General features: G+C 45.0%; 1 protein-coding gene across 1 annotated transcript in view; it reads left to right on the top strand.

The window, feature by feature from the left end:
- The first annotated feature begins 15,526 nt into the window (after nucleotides 1-15,526).
- DIP2C (disco interacting protein 2 homolog C) overlaps nucleotides 15,527-19,760 on the top strand; it is a 377,029-nt gene continuing 372,795 nt past the window's right edge. Inside the window, exon 1 of the mRNA XM_040967822.1 lies at nucleotides 15,527-15,769. Coding sequence (XP_040823756.1) covers nucleotides 15,685-15,769 — 85 coding nt within the window. The 5' untranslated portion in view covers nucleotides 15,527-15,684. The remainder of the gene's footprint in view (nucleotides 15,770-19,760) is intronic.

The raw sequence follows: 19,760 nt of genomic DNA on the forward strand, positions 1-19,760 counted from the left end.
ACTGTAGATGCCATATACCTCAAACATATCTGAAAAAATGTAGTGACAATTTTGTAGCAATAGATATGAAAATGCAGCTAAGATATACACAGTTCTAAAAACACACACACCAAGGTATATTCAGGAAGAAACAGAAGAAGTGCGAAATGTTTAAAGATGTAAGTCAGATGGTACATATCTTTCTTCAAAGCAAAAATCCAGGTCCAGCCGGTTTTACCAGGTAATTATTGCAAACGTTCAGGAAAGAAACCATTCCCTTTTAAACTAACTCTTCTAGACAACACACACACACACACACAAATCCTTGACTTCAAGTACAAATAAGAAAGGAACACTATAGGCTTTTTTAATCCATTATTATTGGAGAGATAGAGTTACAGAGATTGAAGGCAAGACAGAGAGAAATCTTTCACTTGCTGGCTCACTCCCCAAATGGCTGCAGGTACCCACGCATTTGAACCATCTTTCTCTGCTTTCACAGACCAATGGCAGGGAGCTGGATTGGAAATGGAGCATCCAGGACCTGAACGAGCACCAATATGGGATGCCAGGGCTATAAACAAAGGCTTACCTTGCTATGCAACTGTGCCAGCCCCAAGGCTCATTTTATATATTAGCATGGATGCAAAAATGTTCAAATACATAAAGCCCCATGAAAATGCAGCCCAAATAAAACCTATTCTACACGTATGTATTCCATTACTTTGAAGTCCATATGTGATCAACTGAAACTGGAATCATTAACCAACAATTCTAGGAAAGAGCTGTAGAATTTCAAATAGGGCCCAGTCCCTGTCATGGTTACATATCTTTGGAGGCTCTCTCCTGTGGTGTGTGTGTGTGTTTTCTTTTAGCTCTCTCTTTGTTATTTCTGTCATATGTTTGTTAAGGTTTTACTTACCTGTCAGCAGAGAAAATTCTAATACTGTGACCAGCTGGGTTTTCAAAGACACAGGCATAGTTTTCAGAAATCTGATTATTAGTAGTCCTTTGAATCAACCTAATCTATGATTTTTAGCTTAAACAAATATTGGGGTTCCAAAGGCTTAGCTTTGCAACTCCACTTCCCAAGAACCGATTTATTTAACAACAGCTACCTTTGCAATCCTATACAACCTCTGAAGAGGTTAAGAAAGCTAGTCAGGGCCCGGCACGGTGGTCTAGTGACTAAAGTCCTTGCCTTGAACATACTGGGATCCCATATGGGCACCGGTTCTAATCCCGGCAGCCCCACTTCCCATCCAGCTCCCTGCCTGTAGCCTGAGAAGGCATTCAAGGATGGTCCAAAGCTTTGGAACCCTGCACCCATGTGGGAGACCCAGGAGACGCTCCTGGCTCCTGGTTTCAAATGACTCAACTCCAGCGGCTGCTTGGGGAGTAAAACATAGGATAGAAGATCTTCCTCTTTGTCTCTCCTCCTCTCTTCCTCCCTATATATCTGTCTTTCCAATAAAAACAAATTTATTTAAAAAATAAAGAATGCTAGCCAGTTTTTCAAGAAAGGATAGGTAAATTTTCCAAGTTATTTTGTACTTGACTTAGTTGAATTTGTGTTTGCCAAATGCTACCTATAACATTTATGCACATTTCTGTATGTTATAATTTGCCATAGAAGTGTTTTTCTTAAATAGTGTAATTAAGCTTCCGATGAAAATATATGACCACATTGAGAATTAGTTGGGTTTCTACTTATTAAGTGCAAAACAATTATGTACCTTTTTCTTAATAAGAAACATATAATTTTACAATTAGACTTACAAAGAGTAACAAATCACCAGACTGATCCCATTTCATTTACCACAAGCACACAGTTAGTGTTTCTGATGTTTCTTTTGGTATTTGTCTCCATATTTCTAAATAGTAATCTTACAATGTTGTTTAATTTTTGGTTTCGGGTGTTATTTGACTTTCTATATCCACAAGATGAGAATTTAACTTCTAATCTTTTCTAAGTTCCCATACATACATACATTTTTAATCCTATTCCTTCTCAGTTGTGTACTTTTTGTTTTTTATGTCAATTCTGAAAAGTTACATTTTCTTATGGGTAGGTAAATATCACTTACATAAAAAAAAAATTCAGCTCCAATTCACTTTTAGTATGCCAGTTCTGTCAGTTTTATTTTCTCTTCTTGAAAACATCCATCTAGATTTTTTCATTCTTTTTCTCTCCAATCCAGGCTAGCATTTCCATTGCAGTGCCTTATGAAGATATTTTTCATAGGCATCTGCTACCAGTGTGTTAACAGTCACTGATGCTTGGGTTGCTCTCCACTGAAAACATCTATAAAATGGGCAATCTGTTGCACAAATCTTTTTGGACTTTGGAAGAAGGGAAATCCATCAGGCAAGCTCAGTGTTGCTCATTATTGCATTGACTTTTAACTTGGACATGCTTTGCCATTGCAGAAGATGGATACACCCAAGCACAATATCGGTCTTCCTAAACTGATAAGGAAGAGAGTGAAGGTCAAGTTTTTATGCTGTGGGAATTCGCTTGATGGGTTTTCTGAGAAAATGATGCTACACAGAGAGGAACACTAAGAAATCTGCCTGGGAATTCACTGAGGGTCATTGGCTTAAGTCTGGGCTACATGAGCAGAGGGTGAAATTCTTGGAGGCTTAGTCGAGAGTATTTGCTGCAGACTGAGAAACAAATAGTGACATTAGAAGGCATGCAATTTGGGGAGACACTTGGGTGCCAGCTTAGGCGGCAGAAAAATCTCAATGAGAATTTGGGAATAGAGTTGATCTCTCAAAAAGATCAATTCTTAAGAGCAACTTACATTATGGAGTAAGGATAATGTCATAAAAATAAGTTCTAAATTGAAATACATCCACCTTAATGAAGAGTAAAATCAAAAATTGTCAAAACCAAAAGGCAGAACTAATAATTTATCTATTTGCCAAAACTAACTCAGCATCCTGTAAAAACAGAGGACATGATCTCCTGTCTCCAATAAATGCCCAGCCTGCAACCAAAAATTAATAGATGCATAGAGAAATGGAAAAATATGAGGAGCCATGGTCAAGAGAAAGTTCAATTTAAGGAAACTAACCCCCCCCCCCAGATCATCTGTAAGATGAAGTTGGCACCTGCTAATACTGACTAAAAACATACTTACGGCTACTTGAAGAGATGCAGTCATAAAGGGTGAAGGCTTTGGCCCCTGTGCCCTCGTGGGAAACCATAAATTAGAAGCTCCTGGATCTTCTCTCCTGTCTCCTGGCTCTAGGCTCTCACAATGGCTCAGCTCTGGCCACTACAGCCATTTAGACAATGAACCAGTGGATGGAAGATCTCTCCCTCTGTTGCTCCTTCTTTCTATAAATCTACCTCTCAAGTAAATAAATCTTAAAGAAGGAGAAAAAAAAATAGCTGAAGGGGTAGGTATTATGCTGTAGCAAGTAAGCCATCACTTGAGACACCCATATCCTAAAGAACCCCCAAAATAGGGCGAACATCCACTGCCTTCCAGGAGCATTAGTAGGAAGCCAAGTTTAAAGCAGAATACTTAGTGTTCAAACAAGTAGTTCAATATGGAATGTGGTCACTCCATATGATGGCTTAACTCATTGAGTTACTACATTTATATAGAACAGGATTTTAAAGTTCTGAAAGGAAAAATTTATCAAGCCAGAATTCCAACTCCAACAAAATCTCTTTTGAAGTAGAAGATACAGTAAAGGTATTTCATTGCTAGCATAATTGTACAAGAATGTTACTGGAAGTTCTTTATGACTTCAAATAGAAATTCACATCTGTAGGAATGAATGAAGAACATTGAAAACGATAAATAGAAAAGCCAATATACTTTCAGTTCTTTCAATTTTTAGAAAGACTTATGACTATTGAGGTAAACAGCATTTCATTGTTTTGTATAAGCACTTATGTATGGCTGTAATATTAAAAAAAAAAAAAAACCTAAACCAAAAGGATGGAAAAAGTAGAAGGATTTTTAAAAAAGATTTATTGATTTATATGAAAGTTACTGAAAGGGGTAGGAAGAGAAGCATAGAGAGATAGGATTTCAATTGATTGAGTCACTCTGTAAGTGGGTGTAATGGCCTTGGCTGAGCTCAGCTGAGGCCAGAAACCAAGAACTTCATCTGAGTCTCCTACGTATGTAGCAGGGGCCCAAGCACTTGGATCATCTTTGATTGCTGTCCCAGGCCAATGGCAATGAGCTGAATCAGAAGTGGAGCATCCGGGACACAAGCTAGCACCCATATAGGATGCTGCTGCTGCAAGTGGCAACTTAATTCACCACACCACATTGCCAGTGGTCTCCAAAAGTAGAAGACTTTTAAATATAATATTGAAAAAAATTAAGATTTTAAGAGATCTTCCATCCACTGGTTCACTCCCCAAATGGCCACTACTGTTACCAGCAAAGTAGGATCGGTTCTTTCCACATCTTAGCATGAAAATAAAAAGCTGGAGTTCTCATATGATGGTTCAATGGCTAAATCTTCACCTTGCAAGCATTGCCGGGATTCCATATGGCACTGTTTCATGTCCCAGCCGCTCCACTTCCCATCCAGCTCCCTGCTTATGCCTGGGAAAATAGCTGAGGAAAACCAAGTGGGACCCTGCACCCATTTGGGAGACCCTGAAGAAACTCCTGGATCTTAGCTTTGGATCGGCTCAACTCTGGCCCTTGCAGCCACTTGAGGAGTGAACTAGTGGATGGAAGATCTTCCTCTCTGCCTTATTTTCTCTGGAAATCTGACTTTCCAATAAAAATAAATAATGATAATATTAATAAGGATAATAATTTTTAAAGCCCGGGATTGGTTGCAGGCAGAGAAGTTCCATTTGTAACATGAACAAGTTACTTGAAAGGAAGCAGGAAAGTGAAAGTACCTCCAGGAGAGATCCAGGAGACCAGGTTATCTCCTGAAAATAGAGGCCAAAGTTTCCCAAAATTTCTTGGGTTTTTAAGGGTTTCATGTCTTCTTTTTGTCTGGGTGTGAACCTGTAGAAGAGCTACCCCATTGGTCCACTCTAGCCAATTGGGAGGTGACTGGGTAATTCCTGTGTTGCCCACTTGAAAGCATTATTGGGTGACTGACAAATACAAATGATGAATGTCCCAACAATGTTCATGCAAACATGGGACAGTGAAATAGTGGCCCAGGGAGAATGGGCACACAAGATTTGGCCTCACGCAACATTTTAGCAGGTTTTGGGTGTTCTCAACAACAGCTGGGGCTGAGCCAATCAAAAGCCGGGAACCAAGACCTATTTCCTACATGGGTGCAGGAGCCCCAGCACTTGGGCCATCCTCTGCTGCCTTCCCAGGTCATATGCAGGGAGCTAAATTGGAAGTTGAGTAGCCAAGACACAAACTGATTGTCCTTATCGAATCCCTAAGCTGAAATCTATGGATAAGCTTGCCAATGCCACTGCTCTGGCTCTGCGTGATATATATATCACGCAAAGTGATAGTCAGAAAGTGAAGTCAGAAAGAAATGAAGAAAGAAGAAATAAGCAAAAAGAAGAAAAGAGAAAAATGATAGATCTAAGTCAAACCATCTCAGAATTGTATTATAAGCATACATTATTCAGAGCTTAGTATTGTATTATACTATGATGTGGGTGCTGTTTTGTTCCTTTCCCCCCCAATTTTTCCCTTTTAATGGACATTTTGGAAACCATTCATAATTTTCCCCATACCTCATAATAGATTCCAGCTACAATTTCCTGCTAGGTACATCACATCAATCAATAGATCAATTTCGGTTTTACGATATTTTTCTTTTAGCATGTAGTACAGCAGAGATAAGCTGCTGGTTAAGAGGAGAGGAGAGGAGGAGAGAGGAAGGGAGGAAGAGGAGGAGAGAGAAACTTCCATTTGTTGTTTTCCTGTTTATTCCTAGATACTTATAATAGCCAGGACTGGACCACACTGAAGTGGAGAGCTGGGAACACTGTCCAGGTTCCCCAAGTGATGACAGGAACCCAAGTATTTAAGCCATCACCTTCTGCTTTCCAGATTGGTCTTTAGCAGAAAGCTAGACTTGAGAGCAGAGCCAGGATTCAAATTCAGCGATGTTTGTGCTCATCTCAGCAGCACTCTGATATGGGATGGGAGAATCGCAATGTAGCAGCTGAAACGCTAGGACAAATGCCTGTGTGTGCCTTTTGTAATTTCTTGATTCAGAATATAAAGTGCTCATCAACATTTTTCCTTTATAGTGGTATCTTTTATTGGTTGAATTTTGCCTCCTAAAAGAAGAGATGCCGAAGCTCTAAGGTCTCATCCCTCAGAATGCAGCTTCGTTTGGAAATGGGGTCTGTGCAGGTGTAACCAGTTTAGGATGAGGTCAGTAAGGTGGGCCCTAGTCTGGTAAGAGTGCTTTCCTCACAAAAAAGGGAAGTTTGGAGACAGATTGAAGGTGGCAAAGTGACAATGGAGTCAGACCCTGGAGGGATGCATCCACAAGCCAAGAAATGCCAAGCATGGGTGTGGCTTTCCAGACACTTGCAAGAAGCAAGGGAGGATTATTTTTCTTTACAGCTATCGGGAATATTATGGCTCCTCTGATTTTAGGTGCCAGTATGAAACCTCAAGTTCTTTGTTTAAAGCTAACAGATCTGTGACACTTTATGTTAGTCCTGGGGAGTTTAATACAGTGTCTAGTTTCCACTGCAACATTTAAAAACTACATTTAGTGGGGGAGGAGAGCTGCATTCCACCTTGGAGTACCTGGCTTCAATTCCCAGTCCCATGTCCTGACTCCAGCCTCCCATCAGTACAGATTCTGCAGTGATGGCTCAGCTGATTGAGGGAGACTTGGATCAAGTTTCTGGCCCAGTCCCAGTCCTCATGGACATTTAGGGAGTGAACCACCAATGGAAGTCTGCTTCCTCTGTTTGTCTCACCAGTAAACAGATTTTAAAAATTAAGGGTAAATAAAAGTTGCATCATTTTCCTATTTTTACACATGTTGTCTAATTTCTACCTTAAAAAAGAATCGGTTTGGATCTATTTCTGACTTTGTTCATCATTTCTCACAACAATGTGTTTTTGTTTTCTTTTTAGTGTAGAAGTCTTAAAACTTTTATTTATTAAACAATATGTAACAGATCAGATACAATTCTAACTGCTGTTCTGCTTTTGACACTGTTTCTACCCCTTGATACACATTCATTGAAAAGATCAGCCATCCACTTGTTAATCTCCTTCCCCTTTCCTTGCTCCACCCTCCTCGACCTTATGGAGGGCAAATGGGCAGAGGCAAAAGACTGCAGTACCTCCCAGAAGATTCCCCTGGAACGACCGTCCCTCCCAAGTTAGAAACGCTGACTAGCGATCAGAGCTGCAACTCCAGAGTCAGTGGATTTCTGAATTAACTTCCTCATTCTTTACTTTCCTCAGAAGCATGTTATTCATATGGCACTTATTAAATTCTGCTTTGTTCTCCTGTGATTTGTATGCACATCCTTTTCTTCCTGAGGTCTAAACCACTGAGATATTATTATTATTTTTAAAGATTTATTTTTATTATTTTTTCATTGGAAAGGCGGATATACAGAGAGGAGAGACAGAGAGGAAGATCTTCCGTCCGGTGATTCACTCCCCAAGTGAGCGCAACGGGCCGATACTATGCCGATCCGAAGCCAGGAGCCTCTTCCGGGTCTCCCGCGCGGGTGCAGGGTCCCAAAGCTTTGGGCGGTCCTCGACTGCTTTCCCAGGCCACAGGCAGGGAGCTGGAAGGGAAGCGGGGCTGCCAGGATTAGAACCGGCACCCATATGGGATCCCGGGCGTGCAAGGCGAGGACCTTTAACCACTTGCGCTACCGCGCCGGGCCCACTGAAATATTATTTGAAGAACCCTCTGTGAGACTGCCTGCTCCAAACAAGAGGATGCCAAGAGGGCTGTGCCAACAGGTTGGGTGGTTCTGCGCCTTTGGGGCTGGGGTCACCACTTTAGGACAAGTGTTCTCTTGTGTCTGTCCTAGGTCAGTTTGAGCTGTTTGGAGGTGGCCTAGTATAACCATTTTTATTGAAACATTTTGTGAATTACACACATGACCATGTATTTACCTATCTTAGGTCATATCTTCAGGGAGGTTGCATTCTTGACATTGGTAAGGCTTCCTCCTTTGTGCATTGAAAAGCAACATTATAGGAACCGGGGATGATAAGAGGTTTTCTTTCTTCGTTTCAGATTTATTTTATTTTATTTGAAAGACAGAGTAACAGAGAGACAAAGAGAGATCTTCCATCCACTGGTTAGCTTCTCAAATGGCTGCAATAGCTAGGGCTGGGGCAGGCCAAAGCCAAGAGACAGGAACTTCTCCTAGGTCTCCCATATGGGCTGCAGAGGGGCAAGCACTTTGGCCATTGTCCTTTACTTTCCCAGCTGCGTTATCAGGGAGCTGGATCAGAAGTAGAACAGCCTGGACCTGAACCAATGATCATATGGCATACTGGCATCGCAGCTGGAGGGTTTACTCACAACACCACAACACTAAGTCCTAGTCCAGAGGTTATAAGGCATATAAGGTTAGCTCTAAACTAGGGGTAAGATGGGGAAATATGGAAGAACAGAAAGCCACACATATCTCAGAGGGGTCTTGAATTCAGACACAACAGGGCCTCCCCTTTAACCAAGGCCTTTATGGTGACACCCGGAGAGAAGACACCTGCTGTGTAACATCTGGCTGAGGACAAAGCATCTGGATCTGCCATTGGCCAGTGAGAAGCAGAAGCTGGCCACTACATGCTTTGTTTTATGACATTAGAGATGTGCAAAGGAACATTTTATATCAGAATTTGTGGACAATATGTGATACTTCACAAACTGAGGATTCACTCAGTGTGTCTAAAGCAAATACCAAACTCTAAAGGATTATCTCTTCCATGAGCATCAACCTGCTCTGTTTATTTTTATATCTCTTGTTTGGGTACAAGCGCTATATGAGTGCAATGAACTAGGGGTTATGAACAACACACACAACATTTAGCTCTCTGCTTTATAAAACTTTACATGGATGACTAAATGTCTAAATTCCTCATGAGTTTATGCAAAGCAGGAGGGATCTTTTGAACAATTTTTGGCTTAATTATAAAGAGTAATAAGAGTAACATTATATTAAAAAAAAACAGAAAACAGGTCTATTTTTTTTACCCTCCATAATATAGGTTCCTAACTTTTTGTGAAACAGCTCACCCAGATTCATTTCTGGTGGATGTGAGTAACTAACTCTAAGTGTGACTTCTCATGTGGTTAAAGTGTAGTTGAAGCAATGCCTGCTCCAAATTGGCTGAATCTTACTTTACCTGCTGTCAGTGTGACTACTCATGGATCACATCTGCTCACTTTCTTGATGGGATGAGCTGACAGGAAGACCAGCCCAATCCATGAGTAACTGATACAGTGACTACAAGGCTGCTGCTCTTGCCTGGGGTGCTGACAATGCTATGGTGTCTGGATTGTTCTACTGGAAACGGCTCCAGTCCTGAAGCAGGCCATGATGGTCTGATCTCTGTCCTGCTGTCTTAACCACTCTCTTCCAATTGTTCAGAAATAGCACACCCTCAAGAAAGCATGAATCGAAAGGCCCGTGATTCAGGCTCTATTGGGAACACAACCCAAGGCATCATCCAATAACGAGACTGTGAGCATAGCAGGGACCTGAGGCACCTACACCTACTAAAACATAGCTTTCAGCATAACTGGAGTTCAGATTTTGAGGGGTTGCCCTTTATTTCATCCATTCTACTTGGTCCTGTTCTCAAAGGAAGAAGTTCTAGCCTCTGGTTTTGCGTGGTGATGGTTGGGCAGCCCAGGTGTTGTGCTCACTGAGACTTTCTCAGATGAGTGATCTCCATGGTAGATGGGCTATACTTCAATTTCTCCAGTTTTACTTACTTGCGTTGAGTTTGGAGATGAGGTTGTTCAGACTGATTAAAAATTGTGTTTAATTAATTTTATGATGACAAGATTCTACATTTGATTCATGAGTGTTTAGTGGGGTTTTACTTGGTATAAAGGGAGCTATTGAAGAAGTACTTGATTTGGTATATTCATTTTCTCTGTTTCAAAGAGATGAGGTCGACTTTTGTTGTGTTTTTCCATATTGTGGGTTTTAACGGCAAGATTTTATTCTTCTACTTCAAAAGCTCATTTGTCATTTGTCTCAAGCCATTGCTTGGTATAAGTTCTGCAAATGACAATTAATCTTAATAATAGCTTAATTAAGCCAGGCATTAACAAATCATAATTAGCAAAAGAAATATGCTGCAAAAAATATTACAGCATTTAAGACTAAATAGGAATAATTTTGGCACAATTTGCTATTCTGTGCTATCCGTGCCATCGTTAATTTGCATAAATGATTAGGAATTCACTAAAATTATTCAAGCTATCAGAAACAATTCTATTATTGACAGTTTCATATTGATTTGTAATAACATAGACAACCAAATACTTAGGTGATTAAACCAATTTTTAGGGGCAGAAAGATATAACGATTAATTTCCCTAATGGCTACAATGCTTGGGCTTTGGCCTGGAGAAAAGCCAGGATATAGGAATGCAATCCAGGTCTCCCACATAGGTGGCAAGAACCCAATTACACGAGCTATCAACTGCTGCCTCCCAGCATCTGCATTGGCAGAAAACTGGAGCTAGGAGCTGCAGCTGGGACTCCAACAGATACTCTATGGGGTGCAAGTGTTTTAACTGCCAGACAGTTCGCCTAAGATAAATTTCATGATTTATTTTCCCACCAAAGCAATTTTGAATGACAGCTAAATTCTCAGTTTTTCCATCAAAAGTATAGGAAAGCAAATTAATTTCACTTCTGTGGGATTACTTCTCATTTCTTCTGTTTTGTTAGTCTATTTACTCTTGGGTGAGTAGGCTGAACAGTTTGTTACTTCTAGAAGAAGACAATAGCCAGAGCAGGAATAGTGCCTATGATTCACCAAACTTCATCATATCCACCTTATTTAGCTATTGCTATAATGATGGAAAAACCAGCGTGCCAAAAAGTGCTGATGATCTCTAGAAAGCATAGAGAACTTTCATTCAAGGGTCTGAAACTGTGTTCTTAATGCTAATGAATTAAAACCACATTGATCAGATTATGTGTCACTTTCGTGTTTTCTTTAAACCCAACAGTCTGTCCAGGCTGAATTTCCGATAAGATGACAAGAAAAATGAAGCGACCACAAGCATAAGTTGCTAGGCATAGTTTCTTATGTAAACTGCAGTTTAAGAAGATTTTTGTCACAATAGGGATTATAAGCTGTCACCCTACCCCTATAAGATTTTTAAGTACCTGACCAACTCTAGCCATAGCATTTTATACTTAATGCTTCATAGATTTTGGAAAAGTAAAAATTCACCAAATTGGGACATACAGGAGAGAGCACAGTCAGAACAAATCCTGCACTAATCTGATCAGGAGTGAAATAATCAACTCTTATCAGCGGGTAAGACTTTAGTCAAGGTGCGACTCTGAGATACACTCCTGCACATGGAGCGATTAGCTCTAAGCTTTGTATTTCCTTCCTGTTAGCTATCTCATGAATAAATAACCCCCTCTGCCTGGCACTGATACCTTTAGCATACTCTGATTGAGCACATTCCTTTCCCACTGCCTTCCTCCCGCAAACAGATTTTTCTGATGCAGAGCCCTGTTATAAACGAATAATGAAGTTTTCACTCATTGGAATGCACTTAGAATTCAAATAGACAATAAAGATATGAAACAAGTTATTAGTTGGTGTGTTGGTTACTTAATTGCTGAGTTACATATATGCACCTGTCTGCAGAGATCGAAACACTGTTTCTAGAACTTGTCTAAGCAAAGTTGTAGGATAGCAATGACAGTTTATAGCATCCTGTGTTGGCATCTCTAACCAGCTAGCCTCCTGCAGCCTGCACCCTGCCAGGGTCACCTGGTGATCAATGTTCTGTCTGGGGACTCGGATCCCTTGAGTCTGGTTACATACAGGCTGGCTTGTCTGATACACTAGGCCATGCTATCATGTTAGTAATGCCGACGGTTGTGTAGCTTCCTGCCCAGTGACAGTCACAAGTTTTCATGGTGGTCTTCTGAGGATAACTGACCGTAGTTTAAAAATGGGACTTTGATCCCAAATGGAAATGTCAGGGCTTTTGGCAGAGTGTTTGATGTCAGCAGTCCTGTGGGTTTTCTTGATTCCTTCGCATAATCAACCATCGGACAACTCTGGGCCTGTTGTGACACACATTCAAACCAGGTTATTGTATTTAGAAAACACACGTTCTGTGAGGTCAGCTACGAGTGGAGCCAAACGACACAAGTGAAGCAGGCTGGACTGCCCTTTGAGAAACAGTATGCTGTTTATTCTGTCATTCACCACAAAGGGAGGACTAAAGATAAGTTTGGTGCCAGATAAGACAGGGATATAAATTACTAAACCCAGCGAAAACAGGTAGATAAAGGGGTGTGTAATTCCAGTGGGTAGGAGAGAATCTTTCTAACCAGAAGATTAGAAAAGGCTTCACAGAAGAAATGTTGTTTGGCCTGGGACTTGACCAGGTACAGTACGATGTGTGGCTGTCTTAGGTTGGCAGGAGCAGAACAGGTGACAAAAGGGGACATGTTGGCAATACACAGACACAATCACCTGAGGAGTAGCCATAACAGCCAAGAATTTTTTAACTGAAAGAAGGGCTGGACCCTGTGTGATGGCTCAAGGACTAAATCTTCGCCTTGCAACCACCAGGAGCCCATGTATGTGCTATTTGTATCCCAGCTGCTCCACTTCCCATCCAGCTCCCTGTCTGTGGTCTGGGAAAACAGTAGAGGATGGCTCGAAACCTTGGAACCCTGCAGAAGACTTCTGGATCAGTTCAGTTCCAGTCGTTGCAGCCACTTTTCTGTATTGTCATACACTGAGTGTTATGATCTTGGAGACTGGGATTTGAATCCTGATTCCATCATGTTTTATTTCTCAACAGTCCTTCATTTGTGACATGAAGCTCATCTCTGGGGCTAAGTGGGTGATGGGTTCACTTGCCTTGGAGAGAGGAGAGATGTGACCATCAGTTTTCTTTGTCTTTGCATGTACACTTCAACAGAAAACCCAACAGCACACCAGCAGGTTTCAGCACAACACAGATTCGACAGCACAGATTCTAAAGGCTTTTGGGATTTTTCTTTTTCAAGCTTCTTATTGTTAGTTGCCCACTTCTCACATTTACTCTCCTGGAAAGATAGTTCTCCATGATCTGTCAAGCCGCTGACACGTAGCTAAGCTGTCACAGCTGCCAAACCAGTGGGAGGCCTACGAGGAATATGGCTCATTCTTTGTCCTTAAGGAGTTCACATGCAGGGCTGTACAGTGTCAAATAGGACAAGAACAGTGAGGGTAGGAGCACAGTAAGGGAGGTGAGGTTTTATTTTATTTTATTTCTGGAGTTGATATTAGAGATGGTTGGGGAAACTGTGAGTGGAGAGGTCAGCCAGGCACTGCAGGTTAAAGCTACATCCTGTGTACATAGCTACATAGGGTGCTAATTAGCCCCAGGTCCTTGGGAACCTGAGCATGGAAGAGAAAAGGTCATGCTGTAGAGTGGCACACACTCCAGTCTCAGGCTAAGAAGTGCAATCTGTGGGTTCGGTGCGACAGCACAGTTGGCTAATCTTGCCCCTGCAAGTGCCAGGTTCCCATATGGGTGCCAGTTCATGTCCCAGCTGCTCCACTTGCTATCCAGCTGCCTCCTGGGAGAACAGCAGAGGATGGCTCATAGCATTAGGACCCTGCACCCATGTGGGAAACCTGGAAGAAGCTCCAGGTTCCCGCATTCAGACTGGCTCAGCTCTGACTGTTTCGGCCATTTGGGGTATAACCTAGTGGATGAAGATCTTTCTTTCTGTCTCTTCTTTTCTCTGGAAATCTGTCTTTCCAATAAAAATAAACACATCTTTTAAAAAGTGTGATTTGTGTTCACTGGCCAATGCAGTAGAAATCACAGCCTGTGTTTGAGGAGGGGGTGAATGACAACGTTGGTCACAATTACCCAAGGGACGATGGAGGACCCAGCTAGGTATCTTTGGGAAGCTGTAGCATGAGGGAGTGGCTGAACTGGGAAGACAGGTTACAGGAACAAAAAAGAGGCCAGATGGTGAAGATTTTGCATAGTAGATTTCTGGGGAGCAGAGGATGAGTGAAGACCAACGAAGGTAGAGCAGTGCAGATAACCCCATCACCATCTCTCTGAATGGCAAACATGCTACCCACTTAGAGTGCTAGAGATGAGCTCTACCAACCTTTTCATGTTACCAAAGAGTACCTTTGGGAAATGAAATCCATGGTAGGACCAGAATTGGAATTCCACTGTCGAGAGAGAAGCCTGGGGTTTGAGTTGTTACAGCCAAGCTGCACTGAACACTCCAAAGAAAGATTGGTATCAAGCCTGTAAGAAACAGGTGGCGTTTGCGTTTGTGGAGTTTAGGGTGCTGGGGAACAGGTAAGTGAGGCCACTGAGTGACAGCTGGCAGACTCCGCAGATCTGGAACCAGCCTGGCAGAGGTGACCTTGATACCACAGGAGTTAATCGTCCAACAAGAGGTAAAGAAGGGAGAGGAAGGGAACAAGCAGGGTGGAATCAGAGCCGTGATGGCTAGGGCGAGGAGAGTGTGACGCCCTGCCAAGGAGGACAGGGCCACCCTAGCCTGAGACAGGACTGGCTTCTGGGGATGGGAGCAGCACACTTCAGGGTTGAGGTGGCATTTAGGGACTAGATGCTCCTGCCATCTGCTCAACCGTTTCCCCTTCACAGAGAGAAAGTAAAGACCAGGGAAAAACACCCAGTAGTTCAAGGTCATATGCTAGTTGGTTCTAGATCCCGAATTCATGGACTGTCCAAGCAGTCCATGCTAGTCTTGCATCGCCCTTCTAAAAGTATTCATTAAAGAAAAAAAATCAACCCTCAAAACAGCTAGAGCACTTGAAGTTTTAGCTGAGGCGCCAAGAAGGATTCCGTACATCAACCCACAGGGAGACGAGGTGCTGGGGTCGGGCCGCCAGGCCCCTTCTGGACCTGGAGTCACGGGGTACCCGAACCCGGGCCCGCGCAGCCCCGCCTGGCTCTGCGCTTGTGCCGGCCGCGAGGGGGACCACCGCGGCCCCGCGCTCTCCCAGCGCGCCCCAGGAGCGCGCCCCCGGGAGCGCGCGCTGCAGCCGCGCGCCCGCGCGCTCCCGCCCAAGAGCGCGCGCGCCCGCGGTTCCCCCCCCCCCCGCCACCCCGCCGCCTTGCCGGCGCGCGCCGCCGCCCACGCGCGCCCCCTGTCGTCACGAGCGCGCGCAGCGGCGCTCCCGCCGGGCTGGGCGGCCGCGGAGCAGCGAGCCGGTGGCCGTGACCGCGGCGGCCGCAGCGCCAGGAGCCCGCGGAGCGCGGGGCTGAGCGGGCCGGGGCCCGCGTGGGGGCGCGCGGAGCGGGCGCGAGGCCGCCTTTGCGGGGCCGCGCCGAGGAGGCGCCTGAGGGAGGAGGAGAAATCCCTGCGCGCCCGCCCGCCCGCCCGCCTGCCCGCCGCCGCCTGGCCGCCTGGCCGCCCGCGCCCGCCGCCTCCTCCTCCTCGGTGCGGTTCCACTGGGCGCGAGGAGCGGCCGCCGAGACCTCCGCCTGCGAACAAAGAGGAGGCCGGCAGGGCGGAGGCGTCTGCGGTGCGAGCATGGCGGACCGCAGCCTGGAAGGCATGGCTCTGCCCCTGGAGGTGAGGGCCCGCCTGGCCGAGCTGGAGCTGGAGCTGTCGGAAGGTAACCAGGCCACCCCCCTCCCGCCCCGCTCCTCCTTGCCCCGGGCCCAGGGCCGTGCCGAGCTGTCAGCACCCGGGAGGGCCCCGGGTCGCCGAGGGTGGGTTGGTGGGGAAGCCCTTCAAGGGGCAAAGGGGGCGGCGGCCGCGGCGATCCGGCCCTGAGGCGGCGGCCGGCCCCGCGCCCTGGTCCCCGAGGCCGGGCCGGGTGCGTGTGCGCCGCGGCCCCCGCCCTCCTCGGCCGTGCCGGCTGTCGTGCTGCCGCGATCCCCCCGCTGCGCGCTGCGGCGGGGCCTTGGCGCGCGGCGTTAGAACGCACCAAGATGGAGCGAGAGCTCTGGGGCCCAGGAGCGATCGGCCTTGCTGTGAACGTACGCTGTGCCCTCCCCGGGAGCCGCGCGTCCGTCCTTGATGCGGCGGCGGCGCCGTGTGCGCTTGCGACCACGTTCGCTTCTCTTAGGTGGGCAGATGGGGAGGACGGCCTCTGATGGTGCCCCGACCGGCCTTGTTCTCCTGTGAAACTTGTCATTGGACTTTCAGATCCGCTCTCCACCACGTCCTGGGCATCCTGGCGTGACCGGGGCTGGGGCAGGGGTGGGGGTGGGGGAAGAAGCTACTACTACTATTGTTCGCCGTGGATTGTGATAGGAAGGTGGGTGGCACCTCCTTCTTGGGGCCAGTGTGGACACCTGGCTTCCATCCCAGCGCATCGAGATCTGGTGACACATTGGCGACTGTGCTTTCTTGGTGGTGGAGATCGTGTGCTCAACTGTCATTAAGTTTTAGATGGGATTTTGCTAGGTCTTTAAAAAAAAAAAAAGGTGGGAAGGGGGAAGCCCTCCAAAGTTCCAAAATGTTAACTGTTTCCTAGTTGTTGCCTGAGTCCCCCGGGAGGCCACTCAGGTGAGGTGCAGGGTGGGGGATAGGTTGGCTCCTCTTCAATTTCTATTTGGAGCATGGCGAACTTTTTTTTTTTTGTAACGGTTTTTTAAGGGCTGTCGGCCAGAAAGTCAATTCATTCGTGCCAGCTTTCATCAGCAGGGAGGAGCTGAAGTCGGCTTTATGTTTTCCTGTGGAACACTCTTTGAGTGCAGAAAGTGGTGGCGGTGGTGGGGGCATCAGCGTCGGGGCTGTGGTGTGGCGTCAACCGGCTTTTCAGTTCTGCGTGCCCTGAGATTGTTCCTGTCTCCCACCCGGGCATTCAGTGGGGTCTGTGGTGTGAAGCAGGCCTCCAGCAAGAAGGAGGGAGAACCAGTCTTTTCCTGGAGTCTCTGTGCCTAGCGGTCACCCTTCTGACTAGGTGACGATGCCGAGGGGCGATGGCTAGAGGCAGGAAGTAGAGCGGCAGGAATCCGCTGGGAGCAATGTACAGGTTGGCACGGGTTAGGGAAAGCGTGCAGGGCGGGCAGCTTGTTGGAAGGGAGAAAGTAACTATGAGAAATCGTGCGCTCCAGCTCTTTGATTTTTGTCAGCCTGCGGTTAGGTTCGACTGCTTCCCTGTGGAGGTTTTTTTCCCCCCACACTTGCTTCGCCAGGGTCTCTCTTTAACGGCAGAACAGGCACCTTTGCTGTGTTTGCATTTACTCAGGTAAGGTGTCCCACCCGTGTCAGTGAAGCCTCGAGCTGTCCTAACTCGGCTGGTTGGATTCCACCTGCGAGGGGCCACCTCTCCTGCTTCTGCCAGCCTGGGAGTTGGCTGCCATGGGTTCTTAAAGTCTGGGACAGTGCCTGGGAATGTGTGACCTGGCTCCTGTTCCTGCTCAGGGTCACAGAGTGTTGCATTTTTTAGGTGACACGCTCACCTGCCCTCAGCGATCGCTCTGGGGAGGGTGAGCTGTCCTGAGGACAGCAAAGTTACTTCCAACTATGGTATACTGAGCCTGATTCCTTTGACCACTGTGTGTTTGCACACTTTGGTTTTTCTTAAAGACTTTAAGATTCTTGTGGAGTGACAGGGTAGAGAAGGGTCTGTTGTTTGTGTGCAGGAAGCTCATATGTTTTTCTGCATAAGATTTGCTGAGTCCTGACCTATACATGGAAGAATACAAAAATGCAAGGGATACCGTGCTGCTCTGATCAACCTGTCTTCTTCCTCTGCCCCTCCCCCCATTAGCTGTACCATCTTTGATTTTATTATGAAATGCCATTTCATCATGTTGAGTTTTTAGATTTGTGCCATGAGGTCATATGGGATTCACAAATCATGTAGAATTGTTTTTACTGGCTTAAGTTAGATGTATCAAGTTTTCCAGGATAGCTTAATAGGAACCCCCAAATGGAAGGATCAAAAATCTCAGTGTCTCTATGTGGAACTTAAGAGAGAAAAAAAAAAAATTCCCCAACAATCCACTTTCAAAGCAAAAACTTAAAACAGCTTTTCATGCTGAATTAGCTCAGTGTATTGCTTTCACATTTAGTCCTCAATCAAAATTTATATGGAAGGGATTCTTTAAGTTGGCTGTCATCGTTTTATTAAACTATCAGAAAATATATTGGAGAAACACATGTGGCCTTCCCAGTTCTCTCTTCATACCAAGGAAGATGGAAAAGAAATTCCACCTTCAAGCACAGAGTGTAGACTGGGGGAAAAAATAAGTAGAATGTTTTCTTAAGGTTCCTGTGGAGATTGCCAGCGTTTAACAAAATGTGTATTCTCCGAATTTCTAAACACTGGTGTAGTTTTGGTTTACCTTCCACCAGGTGCTGTCATGTACCAGCGTTTCTTCATGTTATTGGGTCATTGTTTGGCAAAAGGCTGAAGATTGGCTTCTTGGCTGCAGGTGTCCAGTTTATTTATTTATTTATTTTTTACTTTGTTGCTCCACTTTTCTCCTCCTCCTTGTCCCCCTGCCTCTGCATTTGACTGGCCAGTGCTTCCGGCTGACCTCTTGCTGGGGAAGGTGAGGCTGCGAACAACCCGGTCAGCCAAACACCTCAGCTTGCTGCGGGCAGATGTGGCGGGCAGCCCTTGTAAGGGCCCTGGCAGCCTCTGCCTCCCAATCTGGGTGACTTCAGTGGTGTGGTGCCAGGGATTATGGCTCGGCTGGGATGGAGGAGAAAGCCACAGCGGCACACCAGCCAGCGGGGCAGTGGCGGCTCCTCTCCCACACCCCTGCCCTGAGATGATTTTTTTTTGCCATCCTCAAGCCTGCGTGCTTATGTTTTGAAATAGCACAATCTTTCCTTAGGGTTTAAAGAACTTTCAGATAAACATCATTTGGCTTAAGGAAAACCCTTACTTAGAGGCACAAGATAAATTTGAAAGGAAATGGGGAACTTTGCAATAAGGACAGACTTGTGTCTTATTTAAAAAAAAAACAATTCAGTCGATCACTGAAATTTGGAGAGAATTTCAGTCATTCTTTAGGCTGTGCACACACTTCAAACACTGGGCTTGAATCTAAAGAAGGAGTGGCTTCCTCATATTTCAGGGGTATAATTTTTTTTTTTTTTGCAAAAAAAGTCTTTTTTAAAAATCTGTACAGTGTTTTATACCTTTTGGCTTTATAATTGTTAGTGTGTTTCTTCTTAATGCTAATGGGAATTTCTAAATTTATACTCAGCTTTGCTAAGTAATAGACCAGATTAATTCAACTGTATTATGTTCTACAGAGATCTTCAGAAAGTTCAAGGAAAAACCTGTATATTGTTAAACAAAACTACCTGGATTTCAGAAGTATTTCTCATCACAGTTAAACTTTTAATTCCACTTTCTGTGAACTTTTTGTATAATTGAGTTCAACTTACGATTTTCTCACTGAGTATGGAACCCCTAGCACTTTCTTAAATGCTGATTCTTTTCTGATGGCAAGGTGGAGGGTGTGTAGAGGTTTTTTTTTTTCCCTAAGATTTATTTATTTGAAAGAGTTAAACACACACACACACACACACACACACAATACAACACAAAACACAACACAAGGGAAAATAGAGGCAGAAAGCGAGAGTGATGGCTTCCAGCCACTGGTTCATTCTCCTTATGGCCACAGTAGCCG

The sequence above is a fragment of the Ochotona curzoniae genome, unplaced genomic scaffold (genome assembly GCF_017591425.1).
Source record: "Ochotona curzoniae isolate NIBS_2020 unplaced genomic scaffold, NIBS_Ocur_1.0 scaffold_4683, whole genome shotgun sequence".
Taxonomy (NCBI): domain Eukaryota; kingdom Metazoa; phylum Chordata; class Mammalia; order Lagomorpha; family Ochotonidae; genus Ochotona; species Ochotona curzoniae.